A 24,506-nucleotide genomic window follows, 5' to 3' on the forward strand; every position below is an offset into this window, starting at 1 on the left:
ACTATACCCTAAACAGTGAAACAAACTTTCTCCCTTCAGTTGCCTTTGGTCAGGACATTTTTTGTTTGTTTGTTTGTTTGTTTGTTGTTTTTTCCACAGCAACAGTAAGGAAACCAGAACATTTCCTTAGTTTTTAAAAGTTCTCAGTAGATATTAATTTGTTAGAAATATAGCTAGCGAAGATTCTGCTCCACTCTTTGGGCTGTCTCTTCACATAATGATCTCATTATTCAGCTTTTCAGTGACAGTTTGGTGAGTTCTCTCTCATTTGTGAATAGTTGGCATTACTTCGTAGCTGGCTTCAATTCAGAACAGCCTTTCCTGTGCCTGCAACTTGACTGGTTTCTCTACTTCCCCCTCTAGGTCTCAGTCTGAGATCTTACATTGAGGTCTTTGGTCCATCTGGAGTTGGTCTTGTACAGGGCTAGAGAAGGGGTCTGGTTTCGTTCTTTCTTTCTTTTTTTTTTTTTTACATGTGGGTATGCAATATTACCAGCACCATTTGTTAAAAATGCACTTTCCTCCACCATGTGTGTGTGTGGTTTTTTTTTTTTTTTTGGCATTTTTTTTTTTTAATAAATAAGGTAGCTGTGGTAGCATGAATTAACACATGGCTCTTATGCTCCACTGATCTGTGTGGTAATGGGCGGTCACTATGGCTCCATGGTACAACTTGGAATCAGCATTTTTTTTTTTTTTTGTTTAGCACTGACTGCTTTGATCAAAGTGTTCTATGTTTCTGCATAAATTTTAGTAACTTTTTCTATGAAAATGGCATTAAATTTTGATGGGGATTACATCAAATCTTTGGATTTCTTAATCTAACGATTTGACAATATTCAGTTATAATCTGCAAGCATAGATCTTCAATTTCCTTCTTCAGCGTTTTGGTGTTTTCATTGTTAAGGTCTTCCACTTCTTTGGTTAGATTTATCCCAAGGGCTCTGCCAGGTGAGTGTGTGGGCAGGGTCAGATAGGACAGCTGTGAATGGGATTGCTTTCCTCTTTCCTTTCTTAGCATGGTTGTTGATAGGCACATAATGCTTTTAATTTTTATATGGTAATCTTGTATGCCACCACTTTTCAGAAAGTGTTTATAGGAAGACTAAGTTTTCTTTTAGCTCTTCTGTATATGAAATCTTATCATCTACTTTTTCCTTTCCTATTTGTATCCCTTGTTTCATCATGTTGTTCTAGCTTAAGTGTAGAGAAAGAGACCATATGTGTCTATTGCTCATTTTACTGGAAATGCAGTTTCTCATTGAGTGTAATTGTGAATATAGCTTTGTTACATATAGACATTATTATATGTAGATATATTCCTTCTACTCCTTGTCTCTTTGGGATTTCTATCATGAAAGAATGCTGGATTTTACCAAAAGCCTTTTGTTCATTTACTTAGATGATGCTGTGATTTCTGCCTTTGGATCCTTATACTGGTTTGCATGTTGAACCATTCCAGCCTCTTTGGATTAAAGCACTTCAGATGGTAAATGGCCTTTTGATGTGTTCTTGAACCTGGTTTGCAAATGTTTTAATAACTTTTGCCTATGTCCATCAGTGAGATTGGTTATAATTTTTGCTGTCTTTAACTGGGTTACCAGAGTAACGCTGGCTTCATCGGAGGAGTCTGGTAGCTTGCGTTCCTCTCCTAGTTTATGGACCAGTCTGAGAAGTGCTGGTGTTAGATTGTTAAGTATCTGGAAGCTTTCGGTAGTGAACCCATTGTGAGACTGGACTGTTTTAGATGGGAGATAATTTTGTTACTGCTTCCACCTCATTTGCTTGTTATCGATCTCTTTAAATGCTCATCTCATCTCGATTTAATTTTGATAGGTCGTCTGTCTACATAGGTCGCATACACTTTTAAGGCATATGCTAAGGATTCTCAATTCCATTGCTAACTTTGGTGCTGTCTAACTTTTCACTGATTTTTTTCTTTTTTCATTTCTATGTTATTTTTTTCTAGCCTGTTCTTATTTCTTTTCAACTACTGATTTATGGCTTGGGTTGTTCTTGTTTCTCCAAGACCTCACCTTTAACTTATTTCCCACAACTCAGACACTCCCTTACCACCTGGCAATTACATAGGAATTCAAAAAATTCAGAGAAAGAGGTCACAAACACCACCAGAATACCAGGTCATGGAGTTTTGAGACAGAGTCTCATCATGTAGCCTTGGCTGACCTGTAACATGCTACGTAGACGATGCTGGCCTCAACCATAGCCATCTTCCTGTCTCCCTAGTGCTGGGATTTCAGATGTGCACCACCACATCCGATTTTATTATCAGGTTTATAAATTTTGTTGATTCTTAAAGTGGTACAGACATCAGAGGAGACCTAAACATGTATATCTTTAGCCAGGCTAAGATTATTCTATTTAATAACAGAGTACTTGGTCATTGAGGACAGGTATACTCTTACAAAAAAAAAAAAAAATCAGTATTACTGTAAGACAGGGGTTTTCCCTGCAGACTCTTGTGCGGACAAGGCTTAGGGACAGTCAGGCTAGTGACAGAGGAGACAAAATGCAGTTAAAGAGGTCTTCACAGGCTCATTGACTCAAAGAGAGACTTTGCTTGTTCTTCTATCCCCTGATGTTCTAAAGCAAAAGTTTTTGAAATATATGTGAGAGTATTATAAACATTAATATTGCCACTTACATTTGGCAGTAGCCATGTTGTCTCTCCTGGGAAAGGAGCATGAAGGTTCTGTGAATGACCTTCTTGAGGCAAGGCCCCTTGGAACTCTCCCATTTGGCAAGGACCAGTGGGAATGATAACCAAAGGGGCTGAGTCAGACCTTTGGAGATGGAGCCATGATGTCAAAAGGTTATGTAAAGACATGACTAAGACCTGTAAAGATCCCTTATTGGATGGTCCCAAAATTGATAGGAATGTATGAGGAAAAAGGAAGGGACTTGGCAATGTCAACTACTTCTTCTGAGGACCTAAGCTCACCAAGACATTGAAGAGAGGAATGTTCGAAACTCAGAGAAGATAGGGCCTAAAGAGTTCATTCTCAGGACAAGTTAGTTCACTCTAGGATAAGTTAGTAAGTAAGTTACTTAGTGAGCTCTTAAAAGAAATGGATGTTGGATAGCGCCATCTTTGCCTCAGGTAAGGACTCGTACAAAAATAAAAGAACAGTAGGAGCTGAGGGAGAAGTGTTAATTGTCAGCCTCAGCTCTTTACAGGAAAGTTGTATAGAGCAGGACCACACTGTAAATCTAAGACAGATTAGAGCATAAGGACAACGTACAATGCATTGTAAGCATACTGAGTTAAAAGGTAATAAAAGACAAAGGTTATATTCCTGTTAAAAGTTTGTTTGGGTTCTAATTGTCTTTTACTTTGAAACTGTATGTCTGCTGCTGGCCTGTGCACAAACTAGTTGTGGCTGGCTAGATACAATCACTTGGCCTGTCATACAACTTAAATCATTTTGGCTGGCAATATTCAGGTGTGCTTAGCCATGACATAGTCATTTGGATTGTAATATTTTACTGCATAGACATGGGAAAGGGGAATCACTGACGACAAGGAAGTAAGGGGGACTTTCATAAGTACTGGTTGAGATTCTTGGATAATGATTAAGGGAAGTCTGAAACTGAATGCTCTGAAATTCTGTGTAATAAAAATGGCTCGAGATATTCGAGGCCACTTGCTTGAATGACAAGTGGTCAGAGTCCTTTCTTTCGCTGACTCCACATCTCAGTTCTGGGTTACTGAACTCACCAGACAAGGACTCTGGCAAGATTAGCAATAGAAAATTTCAAATAATGACCTTTCCCTTCTTTAGCAATTCTTTCTGCTTGAGAAGACTTACATCCACCCGAGGAAAGTGTGAAGAGCTGAGAAACAGGAGGATGTGATTGATGGGCACCAGTTTCCAGGAGGAAAGGGCACTGCAGACTTAGGTCAGAAACGGCTAAGCAGCATCCACAACAGGTGCAGTGAGCAAGCATTCCACACGAGTGGGCCAACAGCCAGTTCTCAGGAGGTGCTCTGCAGCCTCAGAGTGCCAGAGAAGCCTAGGCCTGAAGAGTATTTATGTGACTGACAATTGTCTACTACTGGTTAACTGTTTCTTCAACACATCTAAACTGCTTAAACTGGCTGCAGTCCAAGCCTTTAAGTGGATTTACTGGAACCTATGTTTTTAAAAGTTACGGTATGCACACACTTTACAATGAGAGATGCTTCATGTTGACCATAAACTCAAGGGGATACTTTTATTTTTAAAGATTTACTTTTTTATTATATATGAGTACATTGTAGCTGTCTTCAGACACACCAGAAGAGGGCATCAGATCTCATTGCAGATGGTTGTGAGCCACCATGTGGTTGCTGGGATTTGAACTCAGGACCTCTGGAAGAGCAGTCAGTGCTCTTAACCACTGAGCCATCTCTCCAGCCCAAGGGGATACTTTCTAACCTCTTAATGGTGACTTACCCTAGAGGAGTGGGGTTTGCTCAAGCTCACACATTAGAACAAAGCTATGAACAATCAAGTCCCTTAACTCTAACAACCAAAGGATCTATTTTTTTCTCCTCTTAACAGCATTCCTCTTGAGATAGTGAAAAACTAGAGAAACATCACCTACCAATCTATTATCTATTGATAAGGGAAGTTAAATTAAAACCATTAGGTGATATTATAGTTATTAAAAATTAGTTTGCCGGGGTTGGGGATTTAGCTCAGTGGTAGAGCGCTTGCCTAGCAAGCACAAGGCACTGGGTTCGGTCCCCAGCTCCGAAAAAAAGAAAAAAGAAAAAAAAAATTAGTTTGCCTATGGGGAGAAACTATAGAAAACTACACTGTAAAAAGTTTAAAAGCCACAGACAATGGCATGTGCATAATATAGTACCAGCTGCTTCAGTGCTGAGGCAGGAGAATCACTTGTGTGCATGAGTTTCAGGCGAGTCTTGACAACATAATGAGAATTCCATCTTGAAACACAGGAAAAGAATGTGTCCACATAGTTGGAATGTTTATTAAAAGGGGGGCATATATAAGTCTGTGCTTGGACAGCTGGGATGTAGCTCAGTTTTAGAACATTTGCCTAACATGTACAACGCCCTGAGTTTGAGCCCCAACACAGGAAAAAACAAAAACCCAAACCCAAGGTTATATTTGTATAGATATAAAGCAAAGGGTACAGCGGGTGTGAAGTAACCACAGCCTACTCTCCCAGCACTGGAACCTCCCGTCTGACAGCAGTGACTCAGTCTCTCTGCAAGTATCATTATCTGATTAAACTTTCAAAAACCTCTAAGTGGGTCACCGAATTCAAATCGTCACCCTGTGTGCCCAGGCAGAGAGGTAGGGGCTGACTTAGAGTATTGGTCTATGTACCTGTGGAGGCCCGTGGTTGACAGCACAAGTCTTCCTCCATTTCTATGCACCCTGACTTTTGAGCCAGGCCTTTTGCTGCCCCTGCAGCTTGCTATTTCAGCCAGTCTGGCTGGCCAGCAAGACCCTAGCCTCTGCCTTGTGTTCCTGCGACACAAGGGTTAGATGTGCTTTACCATTCATGTCTCCTATGTGGGTTCTGGGGATTTTTACACAGCAAGCATTTTACCCATCTGGTCATCTCCCCAGCCCTGGTGTTTAGGCTGGCCAGGCAGCATGCTAGAAATCATCTCGTATCTGCTTCATCAGCACTGGGATAACAACCGTGCTACCTGGCCTCTCTTTACATGCACCCTAAAGGCCAAACTCAGGCTCCTATGCTTGCATGGTGAGCACTTTATTAAACAAGCCCTGCACTGGTACTTTTATAAGAATGGGTGGGGGCAGCATTAGAAGTTCAAGGAACTCTGACTTACCGAAGGATTACAGGAAGGCTTAGGGAACCCACGGCTTCAGCATCTGGCCAGTGTGGTCTCACTGGGTAGTGCTAGACAGGACAACATTCCCAATGTTCTTTGGATGCTTCTTATTGGGAATGTAATTTGGGGTACTAGACTTAGAATTAGATCCTGCAAGTGTCCAGTTCTCTGACCAAATTGAGAAAATACTGGAAAAGATATTAACTCATTATTTTTTATTTTTGGCTGTGCAGGAACATAACATCTGGAGCCAGATTCCTCAAACTTAAGTTCCTATTCTAGAACCATCTGTGAACTGTTTACTTTCATGTCTTAGGCTCTTCGTGCATGCATGTGTGTGTGTGTGTGTGCGCGCGCGCGCGCGTGAGTGTGCATGCCGTGCGTGTGTGCACACAACAGTGCCTGCCCTTAGGACAGCTGTGAGTGAGCTTCAGTAAGCCAGTGACATGCCCAGAGTAAAGTGTCTCTGCTGCTATCACTAGAACTAAGAGTCCCTGGCTCCGGGTTCTCACCAGCCTGCCGAGAGTGAGTCAGCCCAGAAGGGACTCCATCCGAGTAAAGCATTTGCGGTGCTGTTCCTCCTTCCAAGACTAGTACTCTATATTTTCACATCTTCTTTCATTTATTGAAAAAAACTTTAGAAAATGGCAGTTAATAAAGGGCACACACAAATCAACAGGAACGTACGAGTGGGAACAGAGAATATAAAACTAAAAATGCCACTGGCTTCTTTAATTGGTTAAGAGCACAAAATGTAACAGGCAGGTCTATTTTAAACAAATTAAAAAGCTATTTTGTATTTTTTTAAAAAATAATTCTCCCCAAGTCAAATATATATATACACCCACAAAAATGGTGTGTAAAGGAAAGCTGTCATACTTAAGAAGTTGTATCCTGGATTTAAGGAAATAGTTGCTGATGCAGGGGTCAATACAAAGTCAGCAACAAGTTAACAATACCCACTCTTCAAGATGGGCCTAGCTCTACAGCCCAGGACGGCCTCCAACTGAATCCCCTTCCTCAGCCCTCCGAGTGCTGGGATTACAGGTGAACACTACCTCACCCCAGCAAGGCTCGTTCTTGAGAATTGAGCATTCAAACATTGCATGGCACAAAGCTATACTGTATAAAGTACTATTAAGCACAAAGGAAAAGGTATGCTTAGCTTTTACAAAAAGGCTTCTTAAGGAAAACAACAGAAAACCATTCAGCAGACCAAGGAGGCTACAGCTAGCCATCAAAGATACAACTTTGCATATCTGTACTAGGAAATTCTATTTATCCAGGGTGGACTAAACAGGGGCATCTTTAACATTTCTTACTTGACCAAGCTTAAGCTTCCTGTCTTTTCCCCTACCCACCAGTAATTCGTATGATCCAGCAGAAGGAGAACTTTTAGAATTGGCTATTTTATTTTTCTTTCTGTGGCGAGACTGTCATGGAGCCTGGATATTTCAGGTTCGTATGCATCCATGACCAATGTCCCGCTGTGGTCAAAGAACTTAGCAATGGACTTGGTGAACTCGGCTTCCCGCTGCTGCTTTGTCCTTCCACTGATGAAGGTCAACTTCAGGGTGTATTTGTCATCAAACCTAAAACCAGGACAAAGAGAACAAATCAGAAACAGACTGGGAAACTGAGGAGCTCTTAGGGTGGGAAGACGAGAATGGACAAGGACAGTAGAACAGGGGTATTGGTGGAGGGAGGGAAGTAGCTGAAGGGAAGTAGGGAGCTGAGGGTGGAGGACCAATGAGAGCACAGAGGAAAATGCCCAATAAATGATGCACCACCTTGAATGCTAACTTTAACAACAGTGGATTTAAGCAGTAACAATTCCTCAGCAAGTGTTTCTGAAAGGTAGGATAAGCTTGGCAATGCAGTGCTGACACAGGGGCTACCCCACCACATACTCTCAGCACGCTAGTGAGCTGGGAGCGGGGGGGGGGGGGGGGGCGGGTACGCAGATGGATAGATGGACAGACAGCAACAGAGACAGAGACACCGACCGACAGACCCCACTCACTGGTCTTCTAACTGCCCTGAAGATACTAATTCTCCTGGCAAATACTGATTTACCTTCCCTTCCCTGGTTTAACTGCTGACCCTAATGAAGGTGAGAACACCAGGCTGTCCAAGAAAAGTATTCCATGTGGATGGACCAGAAAGCAGAGGCCCTGAGGTGAGAACATGCCTAGGATGTCTGAGGAACATAAAGGAACAGCAGACGAGGGTTATTTGCACATGCACGTGGAGCACATACCACACACATAAGGACTGCTAAGCTGTCCTCAGAATTTAGCCTTTTCTCCCCAAAAGAGGAGGTCTTAACAGAGGGCAAAGCAGATGTGACTTATGATTTTACAGATCACTTGCTTTTCCTGCTCTGCTGGCAATGACTTCAAGCAGGGAAAGAGATTCCCAGGGCCCACCAGAAGTGAGAGTTGGTAACATTAGAGCTGGCAGACTAGAGGAAGGCTGGAGTTCAAACAATCTGGACTTGCTAGGAATGAAGCTGCCAGAGGACAGTCATGGGGCTGGATGGTGAGCTGTCTGTGAATGCTGAGGAGCAAACCCAGGCCTCTGGAAGAAGAGCCAATTCTCTTAACTCTTCTTGGATAGCCTGGAGAACAGACTGACTCCCAAGAAGCAGCCTCTCACCTCCACACTTGTATAGACTGTGGCACATGTGCATACAAGCCAATCTCTCCCCCTCCCTCCCTCCCTCCCCCTCTACTCCACCCCCCCCCACCACCACCACAACAAGCTGGATGAAGACAATGAAATCAATGTTGTTGAATTCTAGAATTATGAACTCTGTTTTAGTGGCCTGGTGAGACACAGACTTCTCTAAGGCCAATTTAGCCCAGAATTCTTACTCTACTACTCCTGAGCTCAATCAATTTAACCTTTAGAAGCGTGTTCCCATCTGTACATGTGTCTAAGGTTTTTTTTTTTTTTTTCTTTTTTCTTTTTTTCGGAGCTGGGGACCGAACCCAGGGCCTTGTGCTTGCTAGGCAAGCGCTCTACCACTGAGCTAAATCCCTAACCCCACATGTCTAAGGTTTAAGTGAGGTAATGAGTTTAGCCTAATACCTATGGAGGCTGGATGAGAATGTCCCTCACAGGCGTATATATATGAACGCTCAGGTCTCCGTTGCTGGCACTATTTGAGGAGGTTAAGGAGGCATGGTCGTGTTGGAAAAAGTATGCCGCCAAGGATGGGCTCTTAGGGTTTAAAGACTTGCAGCATTTCCAGTTTTGTTCTTTTGTGTTTGTGGCTCAAGACATGAACTCTCTCTCAGCTTGCTCCTCCAGCCACTGCTATGCCTGCTGCCTCCCTGCTGATGGCAGTGGAAACATAAGCGCAAACCAGCCCTTCCGTCTGTCGGTTGCCTTGGTCTTGGTATTTTATCAGAGCAGTAGAAAAGTGACTAATGCCTAAGATACAAGAAAAGCTGCATGTGTATTTGCTATAGTAACTGACATTTGACTTTTTATCTTCCTAACAATGCTAAGGAGTTATTTTTTAACCTCAATAAGCTTCACTTTACATAATTTACCAAAAGCCATGAATTAGAAACAAACACACTGGAACATGGGCCCAGGTCTGGGTACCAATGGACACATGTGTACTCCCACAGTTCGGAAAGACTGGATTGTGGCTGAGTTGTACAGATCACCACTCCAGAGATGCTTGAGCACAGCATGAATGAAGTCAGAAGACACAGAGGCTAAAGAGGAGCCTTAAAGATAATTAACCTCACAACTTGGATCTCTTTTAAAAAGATGTTTGATATGCGCAGGTGTTCACCTGCATGAATTTGTGCATAATGTACATACAAAAGACAACCCCCCCTTCACCCCCTTAAAAACAATAAAACAAAACAGAAAACCAACCAGAAGAGGATGTTGGATCCCCTGGAACTCAGTTAGTTGTGAGCCACTATGGATGCTAGGAACCAAAACCAGGTCCTCTCTAAGAACAGTAAGCACTCTTAACCTCTGAGCCATTTCTCCACCCCAATCTTTGACCTTTGCTAATTACCCACAAGGAAAAAGAATCATTCCCCAGTCTTCCAAAGAATAAACTTCAAGCATCTTCTGTGATAAAGAAATTCAGAACTGCTATGTTAGGAAAGCCTACAGCTCACCGTCACCTTTCATTGTACATGATGGGCACTACGCTCTGTGTAGAACAAACACAGAATAGTGCCCTGGGAATCATGGCAGAGCCCAGAGCAAACACAAGGCATGCTTGAGCATCTCTGAGAACTAAGGATGGGCATTACCTTTTGAGGCTGGAGGACAGCTGCCAAATATCATCAGGATCCATTCCTGTAGGGTCTTTTCTGTGGGCCACGAGGAAGATGCTCTTCTCTTTATATGAGGTATAAATGGTCAGAATCCCCATCATCACAAAATAGGTTCGAATAATGTTAAGGGAAAAAATATACAAATACGCAAGTACAATAGAAGTTACAAAAAATGACACACAAGAGCCACAAAATTTTCTTGACAGTCCTAAATAATTTTTATCTTACCACTAAAGCACTGAAAATTTAGTTATTTACTCTTACCCTTATATTTATATGCCTAAAGGAAGCAAGGCTCTCTCCGGTGTTAGTTCTCTGGATACCTCAAAAAGGAGACAAACGGTACAGGACAAACAGGCTAAATATCTTTTATACTATAACTTGTGCTATTTCTCCATTGAAAAAAAAAAAAAAAAAAGGACCAGAGGCTAGAGAGATGACTCAGCAATTCAGAGCACTGGCTACTCTTGCAGGGAGCCTGGATCTGAATCCCACCACCCATACAGCAGCTAACTACGTTCTACAGCTCCAGTCCCAAGAGATCTGATACCTTCTTCTGGTCTCCTCAGGCACCAAGGCTTGAATGTGACACACAGACATATGTGCAGGCAAAACACCCACACATGTAAATTAAAAAAAATAAATAAATAAAAATAAAAAAGGAAAGAAAGCAAGAAAAGCTAACCATGGTGTTACATGCCTTTAATCCCAGCACTTGGAAGGCAGAGGCAAGTGGAGCTCTAATTTTGAGGCCAGCCTGGTCTACAAAGTAAGATCCAGGATAGCCAGGGCTACACAGAGAAGATCTGTCTCAAAAAAAACAAAACAAACAACAACCCTCCTCCCACAAATATATCGCAGTGGATTTGATATATTCAACCAACGTCCAAGTGACTTGAGATGACTCTCTGAGAGCGATTCTGCTTGATTAGCATGTTTACATGCAGACACAGCATTGCACTGGTTAACTGTCAGCTGCTAACACGTTATGGAATGTTATTTAAATTTTATGAACTAAAGAGGCAGGAAGTACAATGCAAAGGACTTTGGAGCTCAGACAGTCTTGGATTTAATAAATGTCTTCCCCAGCTCTCCTCATGTCTACGAGGAGAACACGGAACTTTCACAATTGTCATGAAGATGGGGGCTGTGGTACACAGCTGTACTTCAACACTCGGGAGGCTAAGTCAGGACTACTGCAAGCTTAAGGCTAGTGTACTGGGACTCTGTCTCAAACAAACAAGAAGTCTCATGGGGTTTCTATATATAACTATGTGGCACACAGTAGTTATTTATACCAGTGTCACTAGCACTATATATAGAACATGAACTTAAACTTAGGACCACGATTTGCCTTACACAAGTATAACTGAAATGCTATCAAAGTAGTTCTTTTGGAGATTGTGTATAATAAGGCTACTGTCATTGTTTATAGAGAATGGTCTCTCAAACTTGTGGTATATTCTCTTAGATTGTGTCAACAGTGAAGACTTCAAACTAGGATAATTCATCTAACTGCAGAGTCAAAGAGGACTTGTTGCCAAGTCCAGAACCATCTATTTGTATAAAACTAGTTTTAATCGGGTGCTTTATTAAGATGGCTTGCTACTTGCCTCTGAAAGTGTATTTTAAAATTATGTGTAGATGTGTGGGTATCCATGTAAAGTATGTGTACATTAGTGTGAGTACCTGTGGAAACCCACAGTGTGTCAGATCCCCTGGAGCTGGAATTACAGATGGATGAAAGCCACCCAACATGGGTTCTGGGAATGAAACTGCAGTCTACTCCAAGCACACAAGTATTCTTATCTACTGCACTCTCTCCAACCTCAGGAAAGGAAAGTGTGCATATATAATTAGGTAGTGGTAGAGTTCCACAGAACAATGTGAATTTATATCTGTGCTATTTTAGATTTTTACATTTATTTATTTGGGGCAACACATGCGCAGAAGTAGGTCAAGGTAAGTATAGGAGGCCGTCCTCTCCTTCCACTCTGGAGTCCAGCAAATACCTGCACCTTCACGGCCTTCCTGACGCACACCCCCCCCCCCCCAAATGCATTATGTTTTTAAGTTGTAGTATAAAACAGTTATGTGCAGATAAACCAAGACAGGAGATGGGAGTGCAGGACTCCAAAAAATCATCACTAGAAATGCATATAAATTTTGTAATTAAAATTATAATGAAAGTTCTTTGCATCACATATCTAAAGAAAAAATATGTTTATCATAAAAAGGAGAGGCAAAATTCAACTTACAATAGGATCTTGTAACTGTGAATTAAAAATGCATGTAACATACTCAATTTCCAAACACTATGGATTAACTAGCCTAGCCTGCCTTGAATGTGCTCAGAACATTTGTATCTGCTAGCAATTGGGCAAATTCACCTAATAAAAGCCTACTGTATAATAGCATGCTATCTGATTTAATTTATTGAGTTTTATATTGAAAATGAAAAACACAATGGTTGTGTGAATATTCTTTCATACCATTATAAAATACAGAAATCTTAAGCTAAACTCTTGAATTTGGGGACTGGCTATATTATTTATCAATTATGTTATAATCTCCCATCTAATTTTTTTCCTTTTTCATTTCTGTGGGGTATATGCATGTATATATGTTCACCTGTATTTAGATGTATATATGGGTACACAGAGACATGTATGTGTATATAGAAGCCAAGGGTTGGTACTAGGTGTTTGTCTATAGCACTCTCTACCTAGTTTTCTGAGACAGGGTCGCTCCCTGACTCACAAGACTGGCTAGCTAGCTAGATGCCCTGGGATGGGATCCTTGCCTTCATCTCCTCAGCATGGGTTTACAAACCTGTGCTACTATGTCCAACCTTTTATGTGGGTGCCAGGGTTCCAAACTCAGGTCTCTGTGCTGTGTGGCAAACATTTTAACATCTGGATCATCTTGCTGTCCTTTTTTTCTTCCAGTTTTTAAATGGCACGAGGTTTTGCCAGGTAGCCCGAGCTGGCCTGAAACTCATGAACCACCCTGATTCAGCCTTCTGAGAGCTGGAATTACAAGTGTCTGCTACCATGCCCAGAGTCCCATTCCGTTTTGCAATTCTGAATGAGCATTATTTATATTTTTTCTCTAGCACAAGATCATAAAACACCTTGGATTTCAAACTCTGTTGTGTAACCCCAGAAGGGGTCCTCAATTCCACTGAACACAGGGCCAAAGCCATAGCTCATGCTTGGGGCCTCCTCAGACAGCCAGCTCCTCAACATCAAAGAAAAACAGGAAACAGATTCGGACTTCTATAATCCAAAGCTTTTCCACTAACAGTCTAGAATAAATGGATTAAAGCAACCCAGGCTAATGGGAAACTCTAACAGGTTAAAAGAGCTGAATCTCACTATCATTGTGTGACAGGAGCTTTGGTGTTCCTATAAATAACTAAGTATATTACAGATAAAATAACCTTATTAAAAACAAACTATCAATGATGTGACATGAATTTACAGGCACAACTTTTAATGTTAATTCTAATGCTGGCAAGCTCTAAAATCAAAGCTTTTATATTTCGAAAGCATAGATGGCATAGTGGCAGATTCTTCTGAATTGTTACTAAAAAGCAACTATAGCATTAAAAAGGATATGATACGACGCACAAGGCCAAAACCGGCTTGGACTCTGGAAAGGGATGCATGTAGTCCCAGATCAAAGCCACTATGGCGAAGAAGCAGGAGATGGTGCAGATGGTGAGGCGACCGTCAATGAGACCGAAGTTCTCCACATACTTGTACTTCTCCAGGAGAACCTAGTGAGGAGAGGACGCAAGGTGAGAGCCATGCTTCCTTCCCGTGGCTTGCTCTTCCTGGGTCCCGTTTAAAGTCATGTCAGAACTGGACGAATGGACACTGTCCTCTTCAATTAGCATCTTACTCACCAAGCTACACAAAGACGACCAAGAATACTCCCCTGCAAAAAACCTTATCAAGGCCTCCGTCTTAAAATTCTCAACTTTTCCCATAGGACACAGCTCTAACATTTTTTCTCTTTGCAAATGGGTTCGCCTTAGATGAATGTTCTGTCCTCCCAAGTCTCTATGCTCTAATCTCAGAACAATGAGTTACCAATTTTCTTGATATCCCAACATTCGTGTTTTAACACATTTCCTTCTACTCTGGTAATTTTAGAAGCCCCCTTTGGCTCATTTTCTACCTTTGGAAACTAGGATCACTCCACGTAAGAGAAGAAAGAGGAGACATGTCCACAGGCTGAAAGCACACTCTCATGTTTTCACCAGAAGTACCTTTTTGGCAGAATCATCCAGAGAGTTTTTCACAGCTGATCCATCCCACTTATCAATTTTCACGGGCTTATCATCAATCTTCCACTGCAAAACAGACAGAAAAGTTGTACAATGAAAGCCATGGCGCCAAAGTAGAATGAGCTGCTTTCCTCAGACGTGGAGTAGGTGAAGGCTGATCTGGTCTTCTCATAAGACGGTTAAGCACCACACCCAGATGGGTATGTGGGCTCTCTCTCACATGGATGGTGCAAGTCTCCATGCAGACACCTCAAATCCTACAAGCCTAGAACCACAACACGTGTGTGTACTATGTAAACTCATATATCCTACCCCTTTTTACCCACAGATGAATACAGAAAAAACTGCCTTTGTTCTTCTAATATTTTACAAGCACAAAGTTCATAAAATACAGATAAAGGAATTTACAAATACTAAGAGGAAAAGTCGTCTTTAAAACATCATTGTCTGTGAATAATTTGTATACTTTTTTAGCATATTGTAACTTTAAGACAGCAAATGGTATAATCTATTAAAAATATCAAATTTTCTATTACAGACCAAGTGTCCTGGTTTGCTTTCTGTTGCTATGACAGAACACACAACAACAACTCGGGCTGGAAACCAGGGATAGGATGATAGGGATTAGGAGGCAGTGCTTGCCTAATATGCATGAGGCCCTGGGTTGGATCACTAACAGGTAATTCAATTCAAATTCATTTGTCTTGAAGAATAGATTCTTCTATTGAAAGACAGAAAACATTCCTATCTTATCAACCTTTTTAAAAAGCTGTGATTCTATACATTAATATACAAATAAGAAAACCTGAAATCTGTTCAGAGAAAAAAATATAAATGAAATGGTATGTATGTATATATGTATGTATGTATGTATGTATGTATGTATAAAAATGGGTGTATTTATGTGCTTGCATGCATGTATGTATTCGAGCATGTGTGTATGTGTACGTTTTCACCCCCACACCCAGGTCTACTAGAACTGGATTTACAGACAGTTACTTGGGAGTTATTTGATATAGTCCTGGAACAGAACTTGGATCCTCTGCAAGAATATTCTTAACCACTGAGCCATCCCTCTAGCCCCTAAATTAGTTATATTTAAAGCTACTATAAATCAAGTCTTTCCCCATCAGTGTCTGAGAAAAACAAAATCTTTAATTATTCATGGAAGCATTTTGTTTTGTTTTTCTTCTTTTCTTTTTTTTCGGAGCTGGGGACCGAACCCAGGGCCTTGTGCTTGCTAGGCAAGTGCTCTACCACTGAGCTAAATCCCCAACCCCGGAAGCATTTTGTAATACTGATTTTCGCAACCTGCTAACCTACTTATTAAACCTGACACATAATTTTAAAAATTATGCATTGAACTAAGAACAGCTTTGTTTTTTAATCTAACAGCTGGATCATATACATTCAGTCAAATATATTCTACTTAAATAACCCCAATTAATTTGTAGAGCTAAGTCTACAATGTTTGGATTACCTGTGAAATGATTAAGTCATTTTGAAAACGTCATTCCAAAAGAGGAAGAAAACACCATATATTCTCATAGATTCCCACCCCAGAAAACATCACTGAGCATAGCACAATTCAGAATGAAACTTGCCTCTATAATCTCCTAGCAATTTTCAGGGGTAAATGCAGAATCAGCCTTGAACATGTAGGATAAGCCTCAGTCCTAACTCTACTGCCTGGGGCCCAGAATCTTCAGCAGAGAGAACAAGAACTCTTCCAGTGAGTTACAAATATCATAAGGAAGGTTTTAATTTGGTTTCTGAAGAGGGAACATCATTCTGCTTGGTAAGCATGTTAGCTCTCTCTGCTACAGCAGAAGAATATCTGGACAAGTAGGGATTAGACATTAGGTGTCTATTTTTGTGGTCACTATTTCCCATCATTCTCAAAAACTGCTCATCTAAAACATATGTAAATCCCATCCCCTCCGCTGTTATGCAGGCATCTTTTTTCCTCTCCCCCCCCTGGTCTCCTAAACTAAACAACAAAGGGTAATGAGGAATAAAAAAACAAAGCAGGGGCTGAGGAGATGAGAGAGCTCAGAACTCAGTAAGAGATCCTCTCTCAGATGGAGGGCGGAGCTAGCAATGGTAGCCTTTAATCTGCTCAGGAGGCAGATTTAAAACTTCAGTTTGAGGAAACCAGTCTGGTTTCCATAGTTCCAGGCCAGCCAAGGTTACAAAGAAGACTGCTTACAGGGGACCTCACAGGATAAATTACAATGAAGGGTAACACGTGCAAAGGAATTAAGGTAGGTCTTCCTAAGGACTGCCATCCTTAATTAGGAAGGCACATTTTCTAGGTTGATCTTTGCCTGCTATCCAGCATCTTGGTTGTTACACTGTCCCCTACACTGATATAAAACATCCCCTACATGCTAAAAGTAACTCCTGTGTCTAAGCTGTGACCCATGGCAAACACCTTTCCTTCTAGGAGTCTGACACAGACCAGGCGTAAGGCACCCACTTAAGCAGCCCTAGGGAAAACCACTCATTATGTATCTAATGAGGCTCCCTGGTAGACACATACCACTGTCTATGTGCTGTCACAATTCTCCCTACTCAAGGGATGTCTTGTGGGGTTCTAGGGCAGAGGAACTCTGGAATATCTTAGTTTCTTCTGCACTCCATCTCATAAGCAGCATTATATGCTGAGTCTCCTGGTTTATCTAACAGGTCACCAATCCTGGGGAGCTCTCCTGTCACGATCAATTACTTTTCCTGCTCCTCCTGCCATCTTTTTTAATACAGTCATCGTAGGGACTTGGTATTATTTAATAACTTAATTGGATCAGATCCTAACTCTGAGTTTATATTATACCATTCATTGGTATAGCTATTCCTATTCATGAAGGAGTTGTTCCAGCTACTAGAAACCACTTTTCTATCAACAGAGGAACAAGACATGCTTGTCCCTGGCCACATCTTGGAGGACAGAAATGGCTGGTTCACAGAAAAAGGGTACTTGATGACTTTCACAAACCACTGAAGATTCATTTCACTTTGATTCTCACTGCGAAAAGTTCTACAAAGGCATTTCACTGCAGGCATGGCATTGGGAATCTCACTTCTCAAATGCTCAGTGAAGTTTTTAAATTCACTTCCACTTTGAAGAATATTTAAATATAGGAGATCATTTTTAGAATTAACTTATTTGGGGATTACAGTCTCTGTTCCCCATGCATCTTCTGGCATCAAGGGTGGGGACGGGTCAACAACAGAAACCATTCTTGGTATGCAAAGCCTTAAGAACAGCACAGCAGCAGCAACACTTTGTTACTTTAGTAACAGTGGAAGCAGATGTCATGTGGTGACATGAGGACCACAGTGGACTGCTTCAGAGTTCCTTAGCCTGACTCAAAGGACTCCTCAACTCACTCTGAGATGGACACTTGGGGTGACAGTGCTGTATCAACACAAGGAGCCCACTCTGACTTAGAAAAAAATAACAAAAGTTTTTCTCTTCGCTTGTCTACTCCAGTTCAGAAAGTGGACATAAGCTGCAAAAGCAGGAGAGTTAGTAGTAGGAACAAGGCACAGGCTAAGGAACCATATATAGCCTAGGGCTGCTTACAAGTTAAAGGTAAATAAACTTGGCTATGAGCAGGAAATGGGTAAGAGTTTACATGGGTGATTATCAACCACCTTTATGGTTTGAAGGGCACTTGCTGGTTTTATTTTGAAAATCACCTCAGACGAATCTGCAGATGATCTCAAAGGTAATACCAGGACATGTATAATATGTAATTATACATAGTACTAGTAATAAGTTAGACGGGGCCTTTTTTAAGTTCAGAACCTGAATGTTCAATGTTGCCATCAACAAGGGGATGAGAAGTGAACACTGATGGTGTGCAACTGGACGGACTTAGTAACTAACTAGTTAGAAGTAACAGGACAGAACAGAGATGGCCACCTACCACAGTTAGAGTTCTTAGATGACGTGTCTGAACCATGTCATTTCCCAAGAGAAGGAACACAGGAGGAAAAAGAATAAATCCTCCTTTTGTACACTAGGTTTCAGACGTTTAAGCTCTATAGCTGTATTTTACCTTTGACTCTAGAATTTTCTAACCAGTAATAAGGAGATAAGAGAAACTGATACTTGGAAGCTATGATGACTGCTTGGGCTTAACTATATATCCACCCTTACCTTCCATAAATACACATTTAGCAAGATCAGGATTAACAAGTGCAAAAATAAAAGGAAAAATGTTAATTCAGGAAGAAAATGATGTGTATCTAAAAATGCAGTTCCTTAATTTAGATACAATTTGAAAACCCATGGTATTACCAAGACAAGATTCCAGCTGTTAGCACACTGAACCTTCAATTTCAAGTTTTTTTAAGGGCCACAAATACTGTAATGGAAATCACTGGTATATGAGTACTTATTAGTGGTTGCATTTATGAGTTAGTTGGAGGTTAGAAATTACCATGTGTCAATTAAATTATGAGCATGCACATTAGTGGCAATTCCAGAGAAACTGATAAAAAAAAAAAAAAAAAACTTCCCCCATGCTTTCTCTGAGGTCTCAAACTACAGCAGCAGCCTGGCCCCATCACTCAGGAAGCCTACATTACTGCAGTTCTGTGGAGACAGCTTTAGCTCATGGACAGGACAGACATTGTAGCTTAAATATCCCACAAACAGTGTCAACACATCTGAGATCTAAGGCTGGAAACAGCTTAAGGTGAGACTTCCATGATTAAGAAGATGAGGAGGCAGGACTAAGTTCAGCTGGTAGAGAGGGTGTGCCCGGCACGCATGAAACCCTGGGTTCAATCCTCAGCATGGCATAGACCAGTGCATGTCTGTAAGCCCAGCACTTGGGAGGCCAACCTCGAACACGGGAGACCCTGCCTGAAAACAATAGTCAGGCACTTGTCTTTAGTCTTAGTACTCTGGAAGGCATAGGCACACAAATCAACTTGAGTTCAAGGCCAGTCTGGTCACATAATGAGTTCTAGAATTCTAGGCCAACTAGCATTACATAGTGAGACTCTCAAAAAAACACAAACCACAAACCCTTGAGAAAAAAGATGTGAGGTGTGAGTCCTTATCCTATAGATGTGGCAAACCAGGCATTTAAATACTGCATGCAACCAGCTTAGAAATTGCGATTACAATATAAATTACTTCCTGGGTTCTCTGTGGGAACGAAAGTGGCACTCACAATGTGCAAAAGGTTTGACAGTTCCTCAGAAAGTCGAACACAGGGCCAAGGTGTCTCTGAACACAGTCCAGTGTGAGATTTCTGAGGGCTTATAAGAAGACAAGACCTGTCTTGTGACCTGAGTTTCTTCAGAACACAGAATTGTTCCTAGACTGTATTTTGTGGTCCTCTAAAGTATAGTGGGAAGGGATGAGTTCACCTCAGCTGTTTTTAACCACGAGGCTTGCTCTTGTGATTGTATACATACTCAGGGGACTCTTCGTAAACCCCAGAGAATAAACTGTCTGATCTCTGAATAAAGTTGACTACTGCATGAGACTTTTAGGTCCCATTCATCCAGGGTCCCACTGCCAACTACAGCAGTAAACACCAAGGGAGCCTGTAATCCCAGTACTCAGAAGACTGAGGCAAGACAGGACTACTTCCAGGCCAGTCTGGGCTACAGAGACCACATTTCAAAAATTAATCAATTAAAATATCAACAGTTACGATATGACACATCAATTCCACTCCTAGGTACATAGCCCAAAGAAGTGAAAATGTCCACCCAGGGGACAACTGTGTTTATAAGAGGCATCACACAGCAAAAGGTGCATGATACAAATATTAACGATAAATGGAAAAATAAGATATGACGTATCAGTATCCATCAGAGGAAGGGGTTCAGTAGGTATACCACTGGTCACGAGTGTGAAGACCAAGTTTGGAGTCCCGGAAGGCACACGTGAAACTGGACTTAGTTGTGACCACTGATGTGACGTTTGATGCCTACGCTCCTGTGGTAGGGAGGGAGGTGGGAACAGGATGACCTCTCACAAAGCAGAGGTTGTATGATAGCCACACAAGTGCCATAGCACACACATCACACTCAGTTAAACAGAAATTTTAAAATGATTTATCAGTGCTGATGAATATATTTAGGTCATATAAAATAAAGTCTGATACATGCTATAAAACATGTGAACTAATCAGGTTATAGTGATGCACACCTTTAATCCCAGCACTTAGGAGGCAGGGGCGGGAGGATCTCTGAGTTTGGGGACAGCCTGGTCTACAGAGGGAGTTCCAGGAAAGCCAGGGTTACACAGAGAAACCCTAGCTCAAAACAAAACCAAACCCACAGAACACATATGAACTCTGAAAACATATTAAATGAAAGAAGCAAGTCACAACAGTACATGTATGTATATTTCATTTATATAAAATGTCCATAGCAGGCACATTCAAACAGACACTAGACTTCCTGCTAGCCTACAAGCATGAGAGTCTCCATTTGAGCCTCCTCACTGAAAGAAAGCTCTTTATGGTGGCCTGGACCTAAGAAAAAGGATTGGGGTACACTGCTAATGGGTATGGGTGGTAGAATGGGGGGAACTTACAAAAACTTTCTGAAACTGTGTACCAATGACGAAAAAACCATCGGACAGTAAGACTTGTACATTATTTTCAATTTTAAAAAATATACTATTAAAATGCATGGGTAACAAAGAATATATGAAAGTATGAATAGCCAGGCCTCAATACTACAAAATCTTATTCTGATCTGGGAGGTACGGAAATCTACTGTTTTAAATTAAAAACTGAGGAAATCTGATATGGACAGTTTTTACACAGGCACTAAAAATATTTATATAAGGCAGTCAAAACCCAGAGAGGAGGAAAGATGGGAGCACCCACAGTTATCAGCCCCACTTCACAGGGGCAAACACTGAGTTACAGAGAGACTTGGTAACTGGTCCAAGAATACACAGCTGCCAAGGAGACAGCCAGAATTTAAAGCAAGGCTGGCCCCAGATCTATGTTCTCAACTAAGATACAGAAGCCGTGCTCTAAGGTCAGGTTGAGAATCCAAACATGAGACAGAACCCAGGTAATGAGGCTAAAAAGGGTTGGATAATAATTTACCAAAAGAAAAAAACAAGATAAAACAAAATAAATACGAAACCAAATTTTAATAGCCCAAACAAACTGGGAAATGGCTATAGTTTATAGCTGCCACACAGAACAAAACGCTCTGAAAGATTTGGGGCAAAAACAACTTAGTGCAGTGAACTAAGTCACTAAGTCAAGATGAAAGATTAGATCTGCAAACTTATTTTTAAAAATCAGGAAGCAAGTGTTACTTTGTTCTTAAGGTTGGTTTCAGAGGAGCAGACACTCATACTGGTGTAGAGAGCAAGAAGCACACTCGTACACCGACTGCACTTCTTCACAGCAAGTGAAACCACAGGTGCAGAAGTAACACCCTCCTTCAGGACCAAAGGCAGGAAGGAAAAAGGACAGAAATAAAATTCAAGAGGTTCTACTAAAGCCAACATCCTCATGTGAACAAGCAGTGTGCTCATTCCAGAACCGCTCTGTCACTCAGGATAAGTCCCCATGCTCTCCACTTCAGCAGTCAGTTAGCTTGAAACACTTGAAAGCAACAACCTCTACAGCTCCTCCTAAGACAGGGCTGCCATTTTTCTCAGCTAAATTCAGGGCTGTAAGCATTCACTCTACGATGATCGGTGTAAAGAAACCCTCACAGGAAACTGGAAACATACAAATGGGCAGGACACAGGCACTGCCCAGGCACACTAATACGAGAGAAACTCAGAGGGGGAACAATTCAACGTTAGCAGAAAGGAAGTTTTCCAGGAAAAAGGACTTTACAGAGCTCTTGACTATTTTCTCTCTTCTTCTGTCTTTCATTTCTTGGTTGAATCTGAGGGTGGAGAGGTATGGTGGAACAGGCCTGCAATGACACTATTAGGTAGGCAGAGGTAGAAAGACCCTTAGTTTCAAGACCAACCTGGATTACGAAGTAATCCTGTCTCAACAAAACAAAATGAATCATCTTCCAAATGTCCCTCTGCCAGAATGTTGTACCCTTCTGATATCCCAGTTGGGGATCTCATCATCTAGCTATTCTGTTTTTATGCAGGTCTTTAAAACAAACATTACCAGTATTATATAATTTAATCTTTACAGCAAGCCTGTAATGAGGATACTCACAATGTTTATTGTGGTAAAGAAATACAAGTTAGTGATGAACAATCATCCAGGGCTTTTAGTATGCTACGCTAGAACTCAAACTTACCCTTCTAAGAAAGCCTTATTGTGTCTAGTTCCATGAACTAGAACTATGTAAACAACCTTCCTCAAGTCACTTTATATAGTCTCAAAAGCCTTTACATGCACTCTTTAGTAACCCTTCTCCAGTCTAACCCCACCTTTCACTAAGTTTACATAGAGAGCCTTCTAGTACTCCTATTAAGAAATCTCAAGCACGGGGTTGGGGGATTTAGCTCAGCGGTAGAGTGCTTGCCTAGCAAGCGCAAGGCCCTGGGTTTGGTCCCCAGCTCCGGGGAAAAAAAAAAAAAAGAAATCTCAAGCATTATCACATTCTGTGTATCTTTCCTCAAGGACCAGAGAGATGGCTCAAGGGATAAAGAGACTTACTGTCAAGGCTTTCAACCCACATTTGGTCCCTGGATCCTGCACAAAGGAAGCCCCAGGGCAGCTTAGCTACACAGCAAGACCCTGTCTCAAATTTGAATCTAAGGACTCTCAAAAAGACAAGGAGAACTGGGGATACAGGTCAGTGGAGGAGTACTGCCTACCATGGAGGAAGCTATGCAAATCCTGGGTTTGAACCCCCTCAACATGATCAGGTATTCATTTCTTAAGCTCTAGCCATCTGTTTGGCACAGAGTAAGAAAGCATTTCAATTGGAATGTTTCAAGAGAAATGACTTACTATATTAAAGCACCATGCTTCACCCTCACCACATCAGCAGAGAATGACAACACTGGAAAGGGGCCAGATGGTATATAGGGCTAAACCCTTCATTCTGCAGATGAGTAACGGAGATGAGAACAGGGACATTTTAGAGGCGGAACTAATACTAGGCCTGTTTTTCAGGCAACAGTTTCTTCCAAGTTGCTGTGCAAGGGGCAAGAAGATCAATCCAGGAGCATCCTTCCTCCCCGCCTCTTTCCTTTAAGCCCTTATGAATAAGGATATGAAATTTTTTTAATAATTGTATAGGTAGGGTGACCAGCTGGTGCAGACAGCGAAGAACACATGGGAAGAAGAGAGAAAGGCAGGGAACCCAAGAGGGAAAAAGAATCATAAGGCTTCCTATCAGTCCAGCAAGAAAAGTCAACATAGGAAGATTTCATTATTTAACGTATCATGAAAAAAAAAAAAAAAAACCCGCCCAAAAACTTTAGTAAAATGCCAAGGAACTCTTTGGACTCTGTAGCAACAGGCGAGGATGATAGTGGAAGAGTTTGGAGAATATCGATTTCGATATTCTTTCAATTTCTTTAGGAGTTCAGTTTTCCACGTTGGTGAAATGGGCATTTTCAAGAATGGCCCTCCTAGCACAATGGAAACGTGATCATTATGGTGAAATATTGCCATAATTACGAGAAGCTGCGGTGGCGGTTAGGGACCAGCAACACTTGCGAAAAAAAAATGACTAAGGCTTAAGATTGTTTTTCAATGTGTAGAGAAGGCAGGCTACAAGCGTGCGTTGGTGTGCTATAGAGAAGCGATCAAGAAGCCGCAGAACATAAGGGGGGCGGGGATGGAAAGGTGTGCTCACCACCCCCTGGGCATCCCCCGGGCTCTAGACTATTCCCAGGACTGAGCTCCTCACCTTATCCAACAAACCACTGCGGCTACTGCTTGTCCCGCAGCTGGGGCCGCCGCCAGGCCCACTACTGCCTCCGCCGCCGCCGCTTCTCCCGCCTTGCGACGCCGCCGCCGCCATCTTGTCTCCCTCCCAGTCTCCCTCCCATACGACTTGTCCGAAGCCGATTGGCTGAAGCTATTCATGTGATGCGCAACGCAGAGCCCATCGGGACCCGTAGTTCAGTGTGCTT

General features: G+C 41.7%; 1 protein-coding gene across 1 annotated transcript; it reads right to left on the reverse strand.

The window, feature by feature from the left end:
* Positions 1-4,971: 4,971 nt before the first annotated feature.
* Positions 4,972-24,399, reverse strand: Spcs2 (signal peptidase complex subunit 2). Its single transcript, NM_001191601.1, has 5 exons — positions 24,281-24,399; positions 14,426-14,509; positions 13,770-13,930; positions 10,126-10,260; positions 4,972-7,428 (listed from the first exon to the last, which is right to left on the reverse strand). Exons 1-5 carry the CDS (start codon positions 24,392-24,394, stop codon positions 7,242-7,244), a joined length of 681 nt encoding a protein of 226 aa, NP_001178530.1. The 5' UTR covers positions 24,395-24,399; the 3' UTR covers positions 4,972-7,241.
* Positions 24,400-24,506: the final 107 nt, after the last annotated feature.

The sequence above is a fragment of the Rattus norvegicus genome, chromosome 1 (assembly GCF_036323735.1).
Source record: "Rattus norvegicus strain BN/NHsdMcwi chromosome 1, GRCr8, whole genome shotgun sequence".
Classification (NCBI taxonomy): Eukaryota; Metazoa; Chordata; class Mammalia; order Rodentia; family Muridae; genus Rattus; species Rattus norvegicus.